This window comes from Muscardinus avellanarius (genome assembly GCF_963383645.1).
Source record: "Muscardinus avellanarius genome assembly, chromosome: 9".
Taxonomy (NCBI): Eukaryota; Metazoa; Chordata; class Mammalia; order Rodentia; family Gliridae; genus Muscardinus; species Muscardinus avellanarius.
In genome coordinates, this window is record NC_137795.1 from 58,942,774 (window position 1) to 58,965,643 (window position 22,870).

At 40.2% G+C, this 22,870-nt stretch overlaps 1 protein-coding gene across 1 annotated transcript in view; it reads right to left on the reverse strand.

Moving 5' to 3' along the window:
• The window catches only part of ABCB4 (ATP binding cassette subfamily B member 4), a gene marked incomplete at both ends in the record, with an annotated part of 75,219 nt that overhangs the window by 21,808 nt on the left and 30,541 nt on the right, over positions 1-22,870 (reverse strand). Inside the window, 6 exons of the mRNA XM_080701481.1 lie at positions 1,737-1,820; positions 3,300-3,377; positions 5,381-5,485; positions 8,178-8,324; positions 12,117-12,293; positions 17,980-18,141. Coding sequence (XP_080557607.1) covers positions 1,737-1,820; positions 3,300-3,377; positions 5,381-5,485; positions 8,178-8,324; positions 12,117-12,293; positions 17,980-18,141 — 753 coding nt within the window. The remainder of the gene's footprint in view (positions 1-1,736; positions 1,821-3,299; positions 3,378-5,380; positions 5,486-8,177; positions 8,325-12,116; positions 12,294-17,979; positions 18,142-22,870) is intronic.

Sequence of the window (22,870 nt, forward strand, 5' to 3'; positions counted from 1 at the left end):
TTCAAATAGATGATCTGCCTCAGGTCTCTCGGTCACAGGCCTCTTGGTCAGAATGATGCTTGGGTTTTGCACCCATGCCAACGTTCACATTCATTACAGACAACCCTGAACACCTCTGCTGAACCAGTGAGCTCTACAGGCTTGTTTTTGTGCCTCTAACTCACATACCCATGTGCCCATGTACTAACACCGGCCCTAATATAACTTTATAGACCATTTGCGCCGGGCGTGGTGGCGCACGCTTGTAATCCCCGCGCTTGGGAGGCAGAGACAGGAGGATCGCGTAGGTTCGAAGCCAGCCGCGCTGGCGTAAGAGACTCTGTTTCAAAAATATAAAATAGGTCTGGGAGTGTAGCCCGGAAGAAGAAGGGCTTCCAGGAACCCCAGTACCACCAAAAAAAAAAAAAAAAAGACCATTTGCTTCAAATATGTAAGACAGATGTGTGTGTGTGTGTGTGTGTGTGTGTGTGTGTGTGTGTGTGTTTTACTGGGGACTGAACCCAGGGGTATTCTACTTCTGAGCTATACTCCCAGATCGTTGTACTTTTTTTTTTTTTTTGAAACAGGATCTCTCAGAGTAGCCCAGGAAACTTAAAATCTTCCTACCTTAGTACCTGGGATAGAGACCTGCCACCTGGCAAGACAGAAATGTATGTACTCCCAGAGATCATTTTATAAAATGCACACATTTTAAGAGACCATCTGCTACAAAACACATATAAGATTGAATTCGTGTACTGCTGGTCACAAAAAAAGTGAAAGTTTAGAGGTCCTCCTTCATATGCAGAAGCTAGGGAGAAATTGGGAAACAGAAGGGACTCCAGACAAAGGAGAAACCTTAGGGGAGTAAAAGAGGGGACCTTACCAAGGGAAATAGGAGAGAGGAGGCAGACTTGAAGAGAGAGAAACACCTCAATAGTCATGATACACAAGCTTATCAATCCAATCACTGTGCTGAGCATGGGAAGGTGGGGAGAGAGAGGGAGTGGAGTAGGACCTGGATGAGGGCTCAACAGTGCTGTGTGTACCTATGACTATCACCTTGAACTTCATCAAGATGTATGATTACATTGTGCCAATAAAAACTTCCAATTAGTATAATGCTCTGAAAACGAGGGACACTGTGGACATTGTGGCAGGCTCTCTGCAACATCCGCCCCTCTCCTCCACTGTGTGGACACAGTGAATTTCAAAGTCCCCCTCCTCAGCTTCCAAGGCATAGACCTACAGGAGTCAAGGCACAGCCTTCCTCAAGACAATATTGGGTGTTTGTGTGGGGTGGTTGGGCATGTGACCCAAGTCAGCTCATTCAGATGAAAGGGAAGGGCTTTTCTTTGGTGTTAAGTATAGGTGTGTGCTTGCCATTGCATGGGAACAAAGAAACTTGTGGCTCTAATTGCTATTAGTGGCCAACCTTTGACTGCCAGTGAATGAGCCTTGGGAAGAAGCTAACACTGAGGGGAGAACAGACCATACAGCAAAGGGTACCTGGGTCCCTGGTGACTTTTTTGAGCCTGGGCATCAATCAATGAACCCTGAAGTCTAACGTTCCTCTTATTGTTCAGCCCAGATTGTTTGGGTGTTCTGCTATGCATACTAAATGCATCTTAACTGAATGCATCTTAACTGAAGTAGCTCTGCCATAAATTTTTGTTGTTGGTAGTGTTGGTGTTGGTGTTGGTGGTGGTGTGTGTGTGTGTTTACATAAAAATGTTAGTAGAGTGCCATCTACGTACTCCTTGGACTTGGGCAGCATCCGTAGCAAGTCTTGTAGAAAGTGCACCAGTACTGTTTCTATGATCATCAAACCAGCTCATGTCCTACGGTACAAAATACACCTTTAAATTAGCTTAAAATTAAAACAAGCAAATGGAAACTTCCAAAAGTTTAATATCCATGCTGAATGTGGGTTTTGAAGTTTAAGAGAGACCTACATGCAGGATGGAGTCTGGCTCATCCCTGAGCATACACACCATGCCTGGCCCCACGTCCCAGGGTCTTTGGTGCCAGGCATCTCTGGCAGAGCTCATCTATAGCCATTTTGCCTGAGGTTGAGGCTCTGTAGGTGTCCCATCCTCCTCCCTATCAGGACCTGCCCTCTGGTTACCTCTACCCATGAAGTATTGTCTCCCATTAAGGGTGGTAGAGCTATGTGAGGCATGTCCTTGTAAATTCTAGGAGGTTGAACTTGAGCCCCAGCTTCTCATCATTTTTTTGTTTTATTTTAACAATGATTAAAAGAGTGTATCTTGGATTTTAATTAAAAGCTGATCATTCACAGCATCTTTTGCTTTCATATAAAATAATTTCCCTACACAGCAAGAATTTAAAATATGCTGAAAAAAGATGTATCAACTCAGCTTTGCTCAAAATATAATACCCGCTACGTGGCCATGTGTGAACAGAAATGAAATCAATTCCAGCCAGCTGGGTGGATGATATTCCTCTCCTCAGTTTTCTCTATCAAAACAGAGAATTCAGGTTTGCACACTTTCCCACATGTCCTGCATTAGAATGCAAACTTCCCAAGAGAATGGGTTTTAGTATGTCAGCTTTCTGTCTGGTACACAGTAATTAATGTTTGAATCAATTAACAAGTGAATTAAACCAGGCGTGGTGGCGCACACTTGTAATCCCAGCATTAGGGAGGCTGAGACAGAATTATCATGGTTCTTGGACAACCTCAGCTACCACTTAGTGAGGCTTTTTGCAACTCAGTGAGACCCAGTTTCAAAATAAAGAATAAAAAATAGGGCAGGGGATGTAGCTCGGAGGTCGAATGCCCCTGGGTTCCATCCACAGTACCGTAAAACAAAACAAAACAAAACAACAAAAAAACCCCAAGTGAATTAATGTGACAAAAGAGCTCAAGACAGAAATAAAACTCAATTACCAGCATTTGAGAAAACCTACAGTGAGTATGGTCTATTGCAATAGGTGAATATGAATGCTTTCAACCACCTTCTCTTCGTATAAAGGCACCCTAGAGTCTCCGGGGACTGACTGCCTGTGCAGGACCTAGAGAAGAAATACAGGTCCAGGAAATGAAGGTGTCCACATGGATGGAGAGCTGTAGAATAAGCCAAAAAGCCTACTGAAATTAAACCTACTTCCATGAAAACCCTGAGAAGTCTTTAGATATTGAAGGACCAGGACAACTTATAGGATCCTGACCAATCCTTGCACAGAGGGTGGCGGGGGGGGGGCACTTGCATATCAGCATGCCAATAAGAACAGGGATTGGCTTAAAATAAAAGACCCCTGGAAACCAGAAAGCCCGCTCCAGTGCACACACCCACCTGTCTCAGCATTGCCTTAAAAGCCATGGACCGCAGCCGTGTCGTGAGGATCTCACCAGCCTTCCCAAACGTGAAGCCCTGGGTGAGGAAAAAGGTTTTTTTTCCCCCTTTCGGTTGTCACTAGCATCCTGACACAATGCATATATTCACACTGATTTTACATTATTTATACATTAATCAGCTATTCAAATAACTAAATCATAGAACCAAATACCAATTCAAGGCCCCAGCTTAAAATGCATGTTCTGTTAAAGCATGAGAGTGAAAAAAATTTCTTTTATACTGGGGATTGAACTCAGGGGCATGCTACATCTGAGATATACCACAACTTTCACCCCTTTTAAATTCTGAAACAGGGACTTGCTGAGTTGTTGAGAGTCTTGTTAAGTTTCTGAGGCTGGTCTCAAAACTGCACTCCTCCTGTCTCATCTCTCGAGTACTGGGATTATAGGTATGAACCATCATGGCTGGAAAGACTGAAAAACTTAAAAATTGTCCAGTTTTGACTTACAAACCATTTTAAATGGGTATATTTTCCAAAAACATTCAAGGACAATCTTTCAGTGACAAAGTTACTATATATAACAATAACTTTTGGGATATACTTTCAACACAAGATTTTAAAATAAAAGATTTGATCATTACTCAATATACGCATGTACCAAAACATCACATTTTACCTAATAAATTTGCACAAAATTATTACATATTAATTAAAAATAAAATAAAAAATTTAAGCCGGGTGTGGTGGCTCATACTTGTAATCCCAGTATTTGGGGAGGCTAAGACAGGACAATCACAGGTTTGTGGCCCAGCCTCAGCAACTTGTGAGGCTCTCTGCAACTTAGTGAGATTCTGTTTCAAAATAAAGAATACAATAGGGCTGGGGGTATAGCTCAGAGATAGAATGCTCCTGGGTTCAATCCCCAGTGCTGCAATCAATCAATCAATAACATTTAAAAAGAGCTGGAAATCGAAGTAATGGAATTCTAGGCAGGCAGCAGCACATTTTGGCTCACGTGGCATAGAGGAGGAGATCCTTATCCCTAAGGTCCAAATGCACTTGCTGGTTCCCTGTCATCGCTCTGCCCACTCTCAGACTGGGAACAATAGGCTGCCAGTCCTCCCAAACTCCTTGCCAGACAGCTTCCCTCTTTCTAAATACCACATCCAGACTGGTGAGTGGTCCAGATGTCTGGGGCTGGGCTTGCTTCTGGGGCAGTGAGATGGGTGGGCCACCAGCTACACTGTGAGTGTTGGGTAGGCATGTGGAAGGTACTTGAGGATTTCATATCAGAAGCCTTTCCTAAGCATGGTGTCGGAGAATTGGGCGAGGCTGTCCCCTGTGCTCTGTATCTAGTTCCAACTCCTGCTGCCTCTGCCTGGAGATTGCCATGCCTGAGCCAAATGTTCCTGCAGCCCCTGAAACTCCACTCGCCTCTGGGCTGAATCAGATCACTGAGGTGCTTCCAGCAAAGCAATGATTTCTCAATAAAACATCTGGCTTACTGTTCCCCTTGGCTCAACAATGATAAAAGAGAAGTATGCCGGGCACACCCAGAAAACATTATTTTGGTGACTCAGTGGATCATATTTGAAAGGCCTGTGTGATGCCCATTGGGTTAACCCAGAACAAAGAGATTTGGTAAAAATCTAAGTCGGTAGAAAAGAACAAATGGAGCATGTGTGACTAGTTCTTTTGGGCCACGTCCACAAGATCTGAAGTCAAGATGTTTGTTCTTTCTAATTGTTCACCAGTTAAGTAGGAGAAAATCAAAGTTACTTGATATTGTGCAAAGAGTAACCTCCAACAGTGCTACTGGGATGCACTTCTCCACTTTGTAGTCAGCTAAGTGGTTCTGGGTTTCTCCAATGAGCTCATGACCCCTTTTTCCTGGGTAATGAACGTGCAGCCTAATTTAGCTCCCGGAGCAGTAGCAGTCCCTCTTCCTGAGCCTGCCTCTGAGCCCCTTGTCTTTGCCACTCATTTCAGCCTAAGGGTTTGGAGGTACCATCATGTCTTAATGAATTTCCTAACTGCTTCAGAGACTCGAGGCGAAGGGCAAAGCATGTGTGCTTACCTGAAGGAAGAAAGTAAAGAAAGAGATAATCCCCAGACCTAAGAAAAGCAACGAGAACATGTTGCACTTCTGCTGCTTCACCGCATCATCCCCTGGTCCAAAAATCTGCAGAAGAACATGAAAATGTCCGCTTGGATGACTCCATGGATCCTCCTTCATCCCTCCCCTCCAACAATGACTTGAGTTTTACATGTTAAAAACTAGGCTTTGACGATGTGGGGGCTGTAGCTGTACATACATACATAACATAAAATTAAATAAAAAAAAACATAGCCGGGCGTGGTGGTGCACACTTGTAATCCCTGCACTTGGGAGGCTGAGACAGGAGGATCGTACAGGTTCGAAGCCAGCCTCAGCTACTTAGTGAGGCTCTCAGCAACTTAGTGAGACCCTGTTTCCAAATAAAATATCAAAAAATAGGTCTGGGAGTATAGCCCGGAGGTAGAAAGCCTCTAGGTTCCACTCCCAGTACCACCAAAAAAAATAAAATAAAATAAAAAATAAATAAATAATAAAAACCATAAAATTTACTATTTTAACCATTTTAAGTGTACAATTCAGAGGCATTAAGCACACTCACGTGGTTGTGCAGCCTTCCCTACCCTCCACCTTCAGCATTATTCATCATCCCATTAAACAACGAATCCCCAGCCTCCTACCTCTGAGTCCCTGGAAACCACTGTTTTACTTCTTGCCGCTATGAATTTGAGGACTACAGATTATTAACATGGGTTGAAACACTGTCTGTGGTCTGGGAGTAGTTGCACATTTTAGTATTTGTTCCTCTTCCTTGGCACCCGCTTACTCTGTCTCCTCTCTGCCCCAGTCCTCCACCCCCAACTCTCCCTGGCCTCCTTTGACCTGAAAGAAGTCCTCATCTGAAATAGCATCCCCTCCTCCCACTCCTCTGTCATCCAGCGCTGTGTCTAAAACACTTGTTATACTAATTATTTATAAATGTTGGCCAATTATATATCTTTTTTTTTTTTGGTGGTACTGGGGTTCCTGGAAACCCTTCTACCTCCGGGCTATACTCGCAGACCTAATTTATTTTTTTATTTGGAAACAGGGTCTCTTAAGCCAGTGAGGCTGGCTTCGAACCTGCGCGATCCTCCTGTCTCTGCCTCCCAAGTGTGGGGATTACAAGCGTGTGCCACCACGCCTGGCTTATATATCTTTTTTATTTGTTTGTTTTTGTGCTGGGCTTCTGCCCCAGGGGGAAGTACACTGTTTGAGAGCACAACTTTGGCTTATTTTGTGTCCTGCTGTGTCTCTAGTGCTGGTGCCCAGAGCAGCAATTGCCATACTGAAGATTCCCCCAAACGCAAATATAGGCCTCGTAGCTTTTGAATGGCCAAGGATTGTTTTATTTTGAAATTTAATGAGATTTGGAAGGTGCTTTTGAACTTTTTTTTTTTTGTCTTATAGTTTTCACTGCAGATCAATGCCCAACATCACAGGAATAATAAGTTTTTTTGAGTGTATAGGTGGTAGTAGGGATCAAACTTCTACTGAGTTACACCCCACACGTATTGTATTGTATTGTATTGTATTGTATTGTATTGTATTGCATTTTTGCAGTACCAGGTCTTGGCCTTGTACCAAACCTAAGATCTTGCACACTGTGGGCAAATGCTCTACCACTGAGATATATCCCCAACCCCTTATTTGTTTTTTATTATTAAGAAAGTTCTCACTAAATTTCTGAACCTGGTCTTGAATTTCTGATCCCCATGTTTCATCCTTCCAAGTACTGGAATTACAGGCAAGTCCCACCAGCTGAATAATAAACTTTTAACATGATGGAGGATAGCTCAACCTTCACCCAAAGTCTCTCCAATAATATTAGAGGTCAACTAAGATGGTAAAGCAATTTAATTCTGTATTTGACTGAGGTCGATATTTTTAATAACTTCCCATCTATACCCCCCTGTGACTGTAATGTCTGGAAAATATGAATCTTTGTTAGTCTCAGTCTCCTCAAGTCTTGGAAGGACTGCTCAACAGTGATGTAGTACCTATCCCCTTGTCAGTGTTTACCATGAAGCACATTCTCTTGGATGCTTTCCACAGAGTTAGTTGTATATTTTCTTTTAATCTTCAGCCATCCTATGAGTTAGGTTTATTTTCTAGATGAAGAAACTCAGGTGCAGCAAGAAAGCACCTTGCTTGAGCTTGTCCTCATATCCAGTGGTGAAGCCAGTCTATGCCTGGAGCCTGGATTCAATAAACACTCTGACTTGAACTGTCCTTTCTTCTAGTCCCTTTCACCTCTCTGTGAGACCTGTGCCAGCAACTCTCCACAAACACACAAGGGTCATTCATTGTTTGCTATCAGTTTCACCCAAATAAAGAGCTGGGCGTGGTGGCACACGCTTGTAACCCTCACTCTTGGGAAGCAGAGACAGGAGGATCACACAGGCTCAAAGCCAGCTGTGCTGGCTTAAGAGACCCTCTTTCCAAAAATAAAATAGGTCTGGGAGTGTAGCCCAGAGGTAGAAGGGCTTCCAGGAACCCCAGTACCACCAAAAAAAAAAAAAAAAAAAAAAAAAGATAGTTAATGAAAATGCCTTCTTCACTGATTTTGTACTTTATAAGTTCATTGATATAACTTAGAATGAATGGTTCAAAGTCTACTTTTCACTTATAGCCTGTCTCAAAAAGGAATTAAGGATTTAGGCTTAGTTTAATTTGAGGCTACTTAATCCCAGAATTGGGGAAATTGGGGGAAGCTGAGATCAGAAGCAGCTGATGAACTGCTTTAATTCAAGCCTTTACATGATGTTTTCAAATTTACCGCTATCATCTCTGAAAATATGATGGAAAACGCCGGCTGTAGGGCTCCGTTGGCAATGGCACAGACTGTTCCCACCACGAAGTAGGGCCATTCAGTTTTATTCAGTTTCAGAACCTTAAGAAAAGACACTGGTGGCACGTGAGGATCCTGGAACATATAAATATTAGGACAAACTGGTGATTGACACAACAGTTACCAGAGTTAGCAGACAGGGTCATGCAAACTAGAAAATGTCCAGCAAAGGAAGTAGGGCAGTATATCACAAAACGTTAACAATGCTCACTGACGACACAGCACAAGCTGAGTATGCACTGTTTCACCCAAGAGGCAGTCTTCATAGAGTGAGCAGCTGTCTCTGTGCTAGCCTCAGCAGATGGAGAGGGAGCAGCATCTAGGCACAAACACCCTGTGGTCCAAGCTCTGGACTTACACAACTCTGGGTCCATGTGACAGTCATGGCTGGGCCTTACGCTAGAACAAAACTGCTGAGCTGAAGTTTTCTTACAGTATAAGGAAGCAGGCTTGCTCTCTAATAGGAATGGTGTCAGGGTCAAATGAGGCAATGAGCTTGGGTAGGTGGATCAGTGTCTTTATAAATGCAGGACACTATTTATTTATTTACCTAATTAGTTGTTTTGTGATACTGGTGTTTGAATCCAGAACATCCTACCTCAAGCCCTTGTTATTTATTTTTATTTTTTTTATTGTTGCATTGTAGTCATACATCTTAATGGGATAAAAGACTTGTGGAGACATACATGCACACATCACCCAATTAGCCCTTACACGATCCCCACCCCATTCCCTTCCCATTCTTTCTTCCCATGCTTGGCTTAGTGATTGACTTTGATATGTTTGTTCAAGGACATCGTGTGCTTTAGAGAGTTTCCCTCTTCTTCCCTCCCAACCCCTCAGTTAGGTCTCCTTATTTGCTCCTCTATAGGATCTCCTTCTTCATCTAGAGTTCTTCCTGTTACCCATTTCTCCCTAGCGTTTGCATATTAAGGAAAGCATATGATTTCTTATTTTTGTGACTTTTTATTTTTTTATTTTGAGACAGAGTTTTGCTAAATCACCCAGGCTGGCCTCAAACTTGCAATCTTCCTGCCTCAGTCTCCACAGTAGCTGGGACTCTGGCATGTACCATTGCCCCCAGCTCAAGATGAACACCATCATTAACCAAGGGATGTGGGCTTGGTATCCTCACTCCAAAACACTGCCCAGTGCCACCTTTTACCACTTTTCCATTACCTGAGCAGACTTTTATTTTATAGCTCAGCTTGTTTTGTGAATTTCTGTATTTCTGTTTTTGTTTTGTTTACACAGCTTCATTTCTAGTGAGTTTTTTTTTTTAAGGGTGAGAACTATGTCTTTTTTTTTTTTTTTCAGCACTGAGGATGGAATCCAGGGACATTCTACCTCCAGGCAACACCCCCAGTCCTATTTTTATTTATTTATTTATTTATTTATTTTGGTGGTCCTGGGGTTCCTGGAAACCCTTCTACCTCCGGGCTATACTCCCATACCAATTTTATAATTTTTATTTGGAAACACGGTCTCTTAAGCCAGCAAGGCTGGCTTCAAACCAGTGCGATCCTCCTGTCTCTACCTCACAAGCGCAGGAATTACAAGCGTGCACCACCACGCCCGGCTTTTATTCTTTATTTTGAAACAGGGTCTCACTGAGTTGCAAAGGGCCTCACTAAGTAGCTGAGGCTGTCCTCAAATCACGATCTGCTGTCTCCACCTCCCAAATGCATGCACCACCACGCCCGGCTGTCTTTTACTCCTAGAAACTAAACCAATTCCTAGCATATATCAGATTCTTAGCGAATGCTGAACTAAATGCCTGCCTAAGCATGAAGGATTAAGATCTTATGGGAAAGAATATAGAAGCACTTTAACATTAAGTACAGGTAGATACGGAATTCCATACTCTTAGGGTTATTTAAATAGGTTGGTTATATGGATGTCTATGAAACAGTGATCACAGAAGCAGATTCTACTTAGCCCCCTTGCTTCAACTTGCCCATGTTATCCTCCCAGCTACATCCCGGTCTCCAGCATGACTAATGTGCCTCTTCCTTAGATTACTGCTCTTCAACACACTCAAACAGGTCTTCTCAAGTCCCTTTAGTCAAATTTAATTTCTCCCTCTCCTTTGGACATTATTTATCCCTTTGTGATGGTATTTAGAACAATCTTGTCAATAGTGGCATTTTTGCCTCCCCTTTGTGAAATTTTTTCAGTAGATGGGCTCCTCTGAAATAATGGACTCTAAAGATTTAGCAAAATAATGCTTGAAATACATGAGGAAATGAAAAGTGAATACTTTCATAACCAGAGGAGGGGGCAATTGCTCATTTACTCGTGATCACGCATCTCCACACAACCATCATTCTTTCTGTAAGAGGTAAAACCCAAGACCTCTCAGCAAGTCTCTGGGATTTCTGCAGTCGATTCTATTGTGGGTGGCGAGAGAGAAATGCAATGAACTCTCAGTAGGATTAGTTCTCTCCAGCTAACACAAGAGCAAAAATAAACTCAGCCTTTATCAGCAAACAGCATCAAAGTTTACCCAAACCATAGCTTGAGATAAGAAAGTATCTTTTCTTGGGATGAATTTCTTCCTCTACTATAAAATTATTACATTTGAATTAATAATGTATGCCCTAAGTCTTTGAGTGGGGAATGTTACAGAATATATAACATTCTGGATATAACGCTCTTTTTCTTAGTGAGAGAATTTCCTGTTAATTCAGAATGTCAATGCACACAGAAGGAGATACAATTTTCTTCGCTATTATGTAGTGAGGTATGGCCATATGCTTAAGTTATTGCTAGTGACTTCCACGTAAAAGTCTTAGGTTGACTTTTGGAAAATCTCTTCCTTGCTTCTTATTGCTTTGAAAATGGATATGATAGCTGGAGCTTTCTGGATCATCTTAGATCATGAGGTGACCTTGAGCCTAGATTAGTGCCGGGATTAGTGAAGATAAACATGAAAGAGCTTGAGTCTCTGGTAACTGTGGAGCTACTATTCTAGACTTGAGATTTTTCACTTCTAGGACTTTTTATGTAAAAGAAAAATGAAAAAAAGTTTAAATTTTCTTAAACTGATATTATTCTGGGTGTCCTAGTATTAGCAATCAAACGCAAACCTACCTTATAAAGTAAGTATTCCAGTATTAGGACTTTTTACTTTGGGGTCAGCCTTATGATCTCTGGACCTCAAAGATGAATAAAATATTTATTTTTTTCTTCTTCTATTTCTATTTCTTTTTCTTCTCCTTCTCCTTCTTCTTAGTATTGGGATTGAACCTAGTGGCATTCTACCTCCAAGCCATGCCTCAAGCCCTTTTTATTTTTATTTTTTTGAAATAGGGTCTTGTTAGATTCTTGAAAGTCTTTCTAAGTTGCTAAAGCTTTCCTTGAATCTGTGATCCTCTGTTTCAGCTTCCCAAGTACTGGGATTACAGGTGTGTGCCACCATGCCTGGCTGGAATATTTAAGTTTAATATTAAGCATCTCAGTTCAAACACTGTATTTTTAAATATTTTTCCATTGGAAATCCATTTATGATTAGAATTTATTTTAGTTCACTGCCAGACACATCCAAAGTTTGAAACTTCCCTTTTTCTTGTGGGGAGGAGAGTTCTGAGAGTCAAACTCAGGAGCACTGTACCACTGAACCAGACCTCTAGCCCTTGTTACATTTCATTTTAAAACAGGGTCTTGCTAAGTTGCTGAGGCTGATCTCAAACCTGTGATCCTCCTGTCTCTGCCTCCCAAGTACTGGTATTATACAAAATTTCTTTTTTTAAAGAAGAGAATGGCTCACCGTAGGGATCATCTGTGTCAGAGAAATACTTCTAAGGCTAAAAATTTCAACAGCAACATTTAATGCAAAAGATTTAACTGAAGTGAAAAACAACTTACAAGTTCATTGGCTTCTGCCTCATGGCCATTTTGGTGCATTCGTGAGTTTTTAAGGCTTTTGTTAGTAGAACTCCTGAATATGCGCGATTTCCAGCCATTTGGGGCCATGCCAGTATCAACCTTTCCTTCTTTTAGTTCAACTTCAGATTCTTCTGACTTGATCTGGTTTCCTGATGTCTGAAAAAAACATCCAGACATTAAGTACCGTGTATCATTGAACAATATTGAACAATTAGAATCATTTAGCAATATTGAATATCACATGTGTCAAAGTTTTAGATTTCATAACAGATTCTCAATTAAGATTAGCTGGAAATAAAGAAGTGTATCAACACACAGAAATAAGAAAGGTTTAAAATGACAGTAAGATTAAATCCAATTTGAACAAATTGGGGTATATTTAGAATACTCCAGTAGTATTTAGAATACTCTATTTCCTAAACATTTAAACAAAAACTTTTCATAATCCAGCAGGTATGTAGGAATTTTCTCAATATGAGAGGACAGAAGCCCGGTGTGGTGGCTCAGGCTTGTAATCACCACGCTTGGGAGGCAGAGACAGGAGGATTGCGCAGGTTCAAACCCAGCCTTTCTGGCTTAAGAGACCCTATTCCCCCCCCCCCCAAAAAAAAACTAAAAAGTATAAAGTAGGTCTGGGAGTATAGCCTGGAGGTAGGAGGGCTTCCAGGAATGCCAGTACCACCAAAAAAAAAAAAAAAGAAAGAAAAGAAAAAAAAGGAAAAAGAAAGGATAGAAAGGGCAAGTAAAGAAAGGGAAGAAGAACAAAAAGAAACATTGCCAGGGCTCATTTAAAAAGCCACAATAAGCAAAACAAAATCAAAAGGCATGATCACTCCCCACAGGAGACAATATGCCCTTCTTTATTCACACTCCCACTCTGCCTCACACCTCAGCCCAGCTGATACAACACTGCCTCAGCCTCATTGACTGCTAGGAGTTACATATTTCCCTAAAGAGGATAGGAGATGAGAACTGGGCATGGTAGCACACACCTGTAATCCCACTACTTGTGAGGCTCAGACAGGAGGATCACAGGTTCAAGGCCAGTATCAACAACTTGTGACACTCTGAGCAACCTAGTGAGATCCTGTTTCAGAACGAAAAATAAAAAGGGCTGTAGGTGTAGCTCATAGGTAGAATGTCCCTGGGTTCAATCCTCAGTACCCCACCCCTCAACACACATATGCACACACACGCACATATGCACACACATGGCAGAGGTAGTAATTTGAGGACTTCTAGTTCATGGCCTGGTGAGGAGACACCAAGCTGTTCCAGAGTTGGACTTTGGATTTTGTCCCCTGTTTGTTTTCTTCATGTTCAATTGCACATCTTGTGGTTTATCTAGGGCCTTAGTTCTTGTAGTCATAGCTTGATCTCCCATCTTCCCTTTAGGTTCTGCTTCAATCTCAATCTTAAATCTACTGTTTTATTTCACTGGTAGTAGCCCCCTTCATCTCTGTGCTATCTTAGCGTCCCAGCTGCGCCTTTCCTTCAGCACCTGGAAGAATGCTGTCCACATGCGTATCGCTGCCTTGAACCACAGTACAATGCATCATGCTTGGTGGACTTCCTCAGTTGCTCACTAGTCATGATTTTACACCATCCCCCAACCTAACCCAATCCAGGCTAAAGAGTTAGTCTTGTAGCTGACCCCTAACATCTTCACTTCTGTCTACTTTCACAATGCTGCCACATTCATTTTCCTAAAGGGCAACTAAAATACCATGCATGCCTCTCATCACCTGCTCAAGCCTGGAGGGCCAAAAATCTAGCTCCTGACAAGTCAAGCTGGACCACTCTTCATGAATAAGGCCCCTTATCTTTCTTTCCTCCGTGCTAACAAAAGTTCCATCTCAATTAACAGTTCTTTCAACACATACATTCAGGTCTTGGCTCTCTTCTAAGATCAAATGATATTATCTATCTTTTTCTCAAAAAAAATGTTTATGCCTTATCTAAGGCACTCATTTTGCTGGTGTTGCTTCAACTGAGAGATCATTGAGCTTCTAAGCTGGGCGGTCACTTTTCACCAGGTGATAAGAAGTATATTCTTAAAACTAATCCTCTCTCTCTCTCTCTCTCTCTCTCTCTCTCTCTCTCTCTCTCTCTCTCTCTCTCTTCTTTTTTTTTTGAGGTACTGGGGATAGAACCCGGTGGCATTCTACTGCCAAGAGACAACCCCCAGTCCTAGTTCTTATTCTTTCTTTATTTTTTGAAACGGTCTCACTGAGTTGCAAAGGGCCTCACTAAATAGCTGAGGCTGTCCGCGAACTGCAATCCTCCTGTCTCAGGCTTCCAAATGCTGGGATTACAAGCGTGCGCCACCATGCCTGGCACCCTTCATTTTTTATACTTCATATATTTCAATCGGCTCAAATATTTAATTGTAAGAAGTAAAACAATCACTGCTGAAAGGAAATATGAATCAATATTCTAAGAACAACTCTAAGTCCTAAAGACATGGAAGAAAAAAATGATAACCTAATTTTATACAATTTAAAATTTCTTTTTGGCAGACAAACAAGCAAAACAAAATTGGAAGGAACAAAGCAGGAAGAAATCTCTTTGATACATGTAAGAGAAGGGCATATATATTTTCTTTTTAAGCCAAAAGTTCCTATAAGTTAGTAAAAATGTTATGAACAACACAAGATAAAAATAACCTAATAGAGGCAAAAATACTTTGACAGAGGAAAAAAATACAAATGGCCAAATCTTAGGTGAAAAGATGTTCTATCCCATGAATTGTTAAAAAAAAAAATAGAAATATGCCGGGCATGGTGGTGCACGCTTGTAATCCCTGCACTTGGGAGGCTGAGACAGGAGGATAGAGCAGGTTCGAAGCCAGCCTCAGCTACTTAGTGAGACTGTGTTTCCAAATAAAATGTAGAATAGGTCTGGGAGTATAGCGCGGAGGTAGAAAAGCCCCTGGGTTCCACCCCCAGTACCACACACACACACACAAAATTAAGGTATGTTTAAAAAACAACTAAGACCAAACAGCCTACCGAATGGAGAACTGATAGTACTACTTAGTAACAAAACCAATATGAATTTGAATTAAAACTAGATTGGACTTTGGGGTTTGGGAAAAGGAGGTAGCATTATCTTGAGCTTTTAGTGAACCCTGCACACCATAGTTCTTTCCTCTGTTTCTCCAGGATTAACAAATAAGCAAGGGTTTTACCCAATTCAGAAGTGGGAAAGGTGGGGGGATAAGGAGGAGACATTCAAAGACCTAAGTCTGAAAATGGACAACTTCCTAGGAGAGGAAGTTCAGAGAATATAATATAGATAGGTCATAGCTACCTGGCAGTCTCTCAATCTAAGTCTTTTTTTAAATTATTTAATTTCGTGGTACTGGGGGTGGAGCCCAGAGGCTTTCTACCTCCAGGCTATACTCCCAGACCTATTTTATATTTTATTTGGAAACAGGGTCTCACTAAGTTGCTGAGAGCCTCACTAAGTAGCTGAGGCTGGCTTCAAACATGCGTGATCCTCCTATCTCAGCCTCCCAAGTCCTGGGATTACAAGCTTGCGCCACCACGCCCGGCTTCAGTCTAAGTCTTTATGGGATCGAAAGGTCAGTTTTACAGGGACACAGCAGTAGAACAGTCAAAGGAGAGAGTGTTACTTTGCTTGAGGATCCAACATGATATCATGTTGGATCAGGTCCCTTTAAAAAATAATAACCTTACCCCCCAAGTTCCTAGATTCTAATAACAATTATTCTATTATTTATATCATTAACTATTACAAATTTACCCTTTTACACTTCAGTAGGTTTTCAGTATATTGTAGTACTTATTTTTTCTTTCTTCCTTTTTTATTGGTGCATTGTCATCATACATCTTGATGAAGTTCAGGGTGATAGAGGTATACAGGCACACAGCACTCATTGAGCCCTCCCCAGTCCACACCCCACTCCCTCTCCCTCCCCATTCCTGTGCTCAGCTCAGTGATTGGCTTTGATGAGTGTGTGTACAGCATATACACTGAGCTGCTTCCCTCTTCTTGCTCCCCCCGCCCTCCTCCTCAGTTAGGTCCCCTCCTTCACTCCACTAAGGTTTCTCCTCCTTTTTCTGGAGTCCCTCCTGTGTCCCAGTTTCTTCCTAGCTTCCACATATGAGGAAGAATATCCAACCTTTCATTTTTTATAACGGATTAATCTCACTTAGCATAATATTCTCCAGTTTTACCATTTCCCTGTAAATGCTATAATTTTGTTCTTCTTTATGACCAAGTAGGATTCCATTGTGTCTGGTACTTGTTTTGGTATTTTTCTTTTTAAATATATTAACATGCATGTGTTAAATGTGTAATATATTGTATGTACACATGTAATATATGAATACTAATATATTGATATGTTTAAACATGTATAATATATTGATATTAATTTATTATTTTATAAAATTAATAGTGTGTTATAATACAGTATAATAACATATTTTAGTTAACATACAATTGTACCTATGTATGGGTACAGTTTGATATTTCAATACATGTATATAATGTGTTATGATCAGACAAGGATAATTGGCATGTCTATCCTCTCAAGCATTGTTTATTTATTTATTTATTTATTTGTGTATGTGTAAATATTCAGAATCCTATTAGTTACTTTAAAATATACAGTTAATTTTTTTCAGCTGTAGTTACCCTACTATACTATAGAACATGAGAAGTTACTCCTCCCATCTGGCTACTCTCCTGTAAACATTAACCAACTTCTCTCTATCCCCCTACAGTTCCTAACTGCTAATAATTATTATTCTACTCTCTACTTGTATAAGATCAACTTTTTTAGCTTCCACATATAAGTGAGAACAAATTATAGTTGACTTTCTGTAATAGGTGTTTATTTCTTAAACTGATAACAACTTCTCATGGTAGGTTTAATATTCCAAAAGTGGAAACTAATGCTCAGCAGAGTGATTGTTCAGATAACAAGGCAAAATTTTTATTTAACCTTTTTTGGCCCACTTGCACTTGTGGCAATATTGAAAAAAGAGAAATACTGGTAACAAACCAATTGTCCAACTTTAAGAAAAGTGACTCATTTCACGCATTATTTATTATTACTGCTGAGTAATTAAAATGATAGCGTTTGGATGGTATATATCTGAAACATTAAGGAAAAAAAATCCCAAGTATGTTTGTATATACAAATTACAGTTGTTCTTTTTGGGTTTTATTTTGTTGGTTTTTGTTTGTTTGTTTTGGGTTTTTGCTGGAGATTGAACCTAGGTGCATTCTACCTCTGAGCTATATTCCCATCCCTGTTTTACTTTTTATTTTGAAACAGGGTCTCACTAAGTTGCAGAGGGCCTCACTACATTGCTGAGGCCGACCACTAATCTCTGATCCTCCTATGGCAGCCTCCCAAGTACTGGGATTATAAATGTGCACCACCACACCCAGCTCAAATTACAGTTATATCAAATTGAATGTATACACTTTTATAAATAGATGAATCATTGTCATTGAATAAAACTTCTAGGTTATTTTTTCTGCAGCGTCATCAGGTGAAAAAGCACAGTAAACAATCTTGCTTAATGAACAGCGTGGGCATGTTCCCCAGGAGTTTGAGAATCATGGTCCTAGGAAACATATCTACCAGATTTTTGTCATTCTCCTTCATCTCCTCTCCACCCAGGTCTTTTCTCTTTTACAGATTCTTTCACAGATTCTGAGTTAAGTTTTCAGATGTACACTTCACTTTTAGGCCTCTTCCTAATTCTTATGTCTCTGCATGACATTAGCCATATCTTATTTTGATACTTTAAAAAATATTTTATCAAGGAGCAAACAGCAGCAAGAATTCCTGGGAAGTTACCTGCATGTTCACGAGTTTGAAGTACACCCCTTCCCTCTTCATCAGTTCACTGTGACTTCCTTGCTCCACAATCACTCCATCCTCAAACCCAGCGATGACATCTGCATTTCGGATTGTAGACAGTCGGTGAGCAACCACGATGGTAGTCCGGCCTTCTCTGGCCTAAAAAGAAGAAGGATGAAGCTTAAGTCTTCCTGACTGTCAATGAGCACACAGTTAAGGCCTTGGCTGGATGCTGTTTTTGACTGATGAGGGAGTAATTTACACCCCAGTTCTCCCTGTGATAGGACACAGGTATCACTCCTCTTTGAAGGACTAAAGTTAACTTGAGTTCTGGGCCAGACAAGTAGTCAAACCTTTCAGTATTATGATGGGTTTCTCTAGAAGCCTATGATAATGTCAATGCTACTCAAGGAAAACAAGCAGCCAGGCACAGTGGTGCATGTCTATAATCCCCGTACTTCTGAGGCTGAGATAGGAGCATCACCGTTTTGAGGCCAACATCAGTAATGTAGCAAGACCCTCAGCAACTTAGTGCAACACTGGTTCAAGATAAAAAATAAAATGGATGGGGATTTAGCTTAGAAATTAAATGTCCCTGGGTTCAACACCCCAGTACCATTAAAAAAATAAAGAAAAATGAGCAAAGGTTTGGACTTCTGAAGTGTTTTCATATTTGTCTGAGGAGCTCTGGTTTTGAGTTATAAGGTAGGCTAATGACTGGCAAAAACATTTTAGAAATGTCATTACCAAGTGACAACCTTCTTCAGAGCCTGATCTATACTATAATCCTAATCAGCTTCAAGACCACAATTTAGGTAAAAATGTACCTTGGGATCAGGATAGTTCAAATTATAGTTCAAAGATCATCTAAAATCCAGTCTTTGGAGAAGGCCAGTAACTTTGCTCTTTCACCAGTGCCCCATGTGTTTATAAATATAATATGAATATTATAATAAAATATATAATATATATGATGTGAGTATATAATGCATATGAATATAATATGATTATAATAAAATATGAATTATGTAATAAGTAATGTTGAGATAATTATGTAGCCACCTAAAACATAATGTGATAGTTATATTTTATTTTATACACTTAAGTCCAGATAAACCAATTGTGTTTAAGCAAATATAGAAAGTGAAACCAAGCTCAGGCATGGTGGTGCACACTTGTAATCCCAGCATTCGGGAGGCTGAGACAGGAGGATTATGGTTCACGGACAGCCTCAGCTACTTAGTGAGGTCCTTTGCAACTCAATGAGAACCTGTTTAAAAACAAAGAATAAAAAATAAGGTTGGGGTGTAGCTTACAGGAAGAATGCCCCTGGGTTCCATCCCTAGTACCACAAAAAAAAAAAAAAAAGGAAAAGGAAACGATAAAAAAGAGAGTGGTGCTGGGCGTGGTGGTGCACGCTTGTGGACAGGATGAGACAGGAGGATCGCACAGGTTCAAAGCCAGCCTCAGCTACTTAGTGAGACCCAGATTCCAAATAAAATATAAAAATTAGGTCTGGGAGTATAGCCCGGGAGTAGAAAGCCTCTGGGTTCCACCCCCAGTACCACCAAAAAAAAAAAAAAAAAATCTCTTGGACAACATTTTAAGACTATTATATGATGTTTAGCATATAAACCCCAAAAGACCATTCACAAACATTTATTGATATGGAAATTGCATGACTTGGTCCACATAAAATGCATATAAGAAATAATTTAATTAATCCAATTATACTCACGATAGTAATAGTGATGAGTATAATATTAAGTTGATGCTATGTCAAAAGAGCAACATAGAGAAAATGGACTTAGACTCGTGAGTGGGTGACTAGGGTGCAGGAGGAATAAAGGATGTTTGCAAATATGTTAGTAACTTTCACCCTTGTCCAAAACAAAGTTGGCCAAAGTAGAGCTTTGACAGGCATAGATTTTTTTTCAGAGTCCTTAGACACCCAGTGAGAACAAAACATGAGCAAACAAATACCCTAGATTCAAGGACAGCAACTGTTGGGAAATTTGGACCTTCAACTAATTTTGCATGTGCAGGGATAAAAGGCAGGCAGGCAGGCCTAAGCAAAGGGAGTGTGAATCCATTAAGCTTTCTGGAACTTTGGTAAAACAGCATCAAAATGGACCTTTTTGGAGACTTTTTATGAAAATCATCATGAAAGATAAGTTTGGGTTCTTGTCCCTCGAGAATGGTAACACTGAGTATGTGTATGCATGGAGGTATGACAGTTTGTGACTACTGGCTTTCTTTAAAAATCAAAATTGTCCCATGGGGGTCGGGGGAAGCTCACCAAGTGCTGAATGCATGCATGTCGCTATCACTATGAAGTATATTATGATGTGAGACTATAATGCACCAATAAAAGTATAAAAATAATAAAAAATAAAAACAACAAACCACTATTGTATAAGTAAGAACTTATATGGAACAATATTTATTTTAACAAATGATTGCTTTCTATTGGTCAAAAGCTGACAAAAGTCATTACTGTTTTTTAAAGAGATTTGTATTTTTTAAAGGAGCGGGACCACGTTCAATCCAGTAAATATTAATTTAGTCTCAACTAGGTGCCAAGCACTGGGATAAGTATAAAAGAGATAAAAGCATGGCCCGCTTTTTAATTCTAGGAGAAGGTAGCCACAACCCACTACCAGGCATGGGAGTGAATGTTTCTGTCTAGCCGACCGTGAGCTGAAGTGGGATGAGGCAAAGCCAGCAGAGGAGCCGCCTGCCAACCAGAGAGCTGCGAGAGACAAGAGTTGGGCTTTACGTCACAAAGTTTTGGCTCAAAGCAACCTGATGGAAGTATGGGGAATCTACTGTAGCCCACACCTGCAGTGTGACACTGGCTCTGGGATTGGGAGTGAGCAGGAGCTGGAGGGGAGGTGATGACGTTGTTAGTGGAGACAGAGAAGAGGAAGTTGCTGTGCAGTTTGGAAAAAGTATGACCTGTAGTTTGTAACTTTGGAAAAACCAACCATAATGGTTCCTGTGATAACCTGGAAGAAAGATGTTTCATTGAACTTGAACATATGGCTAGGATAAGCTGATTTCAGACATCTTCAGACAGGCTTTTTGTGCTGAGGATTCAACCCAGGGGCATTCTACCTCCCAGCTACTCCCAATCTCTATTTTTTTTATTCTTTATTTTGAAACAGGGTCTCACTGAGTTGCAGAGGGCCTAAGTAGCTGAGGCTGGCCACGACAAACCTGTGATCCTCCTGTCTCAGCCTCTTAACTACTGGGATTACAACGTGTGCCACTGTGCCTGGCCAGACAGGCATTTTTAAAGTAGAGACATCAATGGTTATCAACTGAGTGTGCCACAATCCTACAGAACACAAAGAAATTACTGAAGCTGAGTGAAGCGATTTGTGCAAGTATTAAAAGTATTAAGGCTATAGCTTCTCTGGTAGGGGTCATATTGTGAAAAACAACATCTCCAATAATTTTTTTTTATCTTTTTAGCACATTAACAGCTAATATATTGAATATCTGCCTTCTGGAAAGGTTTGAAACCTGAGCTCTAGGGTCCAAAGGGATTTTTTTTTTACACGAATATATTTCTTTTTCTTTTCCAGGTTTATTTATTTATTTACTTATTCTTTTTTTTTTTTTTTTGGTGGCACTGGGGATGGAACCCTTCTACCTCCGGGCTACACTCCCAGACCTATTTTTATATTTTTAAAAAAATTTGGAAACAGGGTCTCTTAAGCCAGCGAGTCTGGCTTTGAACTTACAGGATCCTCCTGTTTTCACCTCCCAAGCGTGGGGATTACAAGCGCGTGCCACCACACCCGGCTTCATTTATTTTTTAAGTGTGTGTTCGGCACTGGGGGTTAAACCCAGAGACATTATACCTTTGAAATATACCCTTATCTTACCTGACTTTAGCCTAAAAAAGTCTATATTGCTACATGAATATTTAGTTATATATTTTAAGCAAAGTTGATTAATCTATGTATGTATTATTCATATGATTTCTTGCTTTAAGCCACTTCTGGTTAATTATCAACATACCAGTCTCATATGTATTATACTTGGACTCCATAATTTTATGACTTAGTGTATAAGAAAGCAATATAAGTCAATGAAAGAGTATGTGAGGAAGAATTATTACTTTTCATTAATGCATTAATATTATTAATTTAAATTATATAAAACTAGCCAAAACATTAGTCTGTTAGATGAGGAAGCAAGGATCACCTGCACAACCACCTGTGTAGCAGTTGTGTTTACTTAGGATTCAGATAGAAAGTGTCCTGAGAAAGTAGGTTTCTTACCAGAAGTCATTTAAATCTTCTAAGGAACTTTATTAAATTTAATATATTTATGATTGATATTTATGATTATGTCTTCGCAACTCAATTCTTTGGTGTCACTGATTCCAGTACTTGTACTAGGTTGTTGTTATGATAAACATAAACATCAACCCCATGTACACACCAAGGTTAGCTTCCTATGAAGCTCCAGCTTAGTCAAGATGTTTGAGAGACTTAAAAATGTCAAATTTAGTTACTATATCCTGTTTAAAATGGGCTTCTTAAACTGGGTGTGAAGGCACATGCCTGTAATCTCAGTACTGGGAGGATGAGACAGGATGGTTGCAAGTTCAGAGACAGTGTGTGATAACTTAGTGAGACTCTGTTTCAAAATTAAAAAAAATAAATAAAAGGGGCTGGGATGTAACTCAGTGGTAAACTACCCCTGGGTTCCATTTCAATTAACCACAAAAAAAAAAAATAATAGTTAAAATTTAAAAAATAAAAAAACGAGCTTTTTAAAATGTGGTGCTTATTATGTTTGGACAAACAAACAAAGTTTATTTTCAGGTGTAACTTATTTTCAAGATTATTTATTTCCAAGGTATAACTTTATT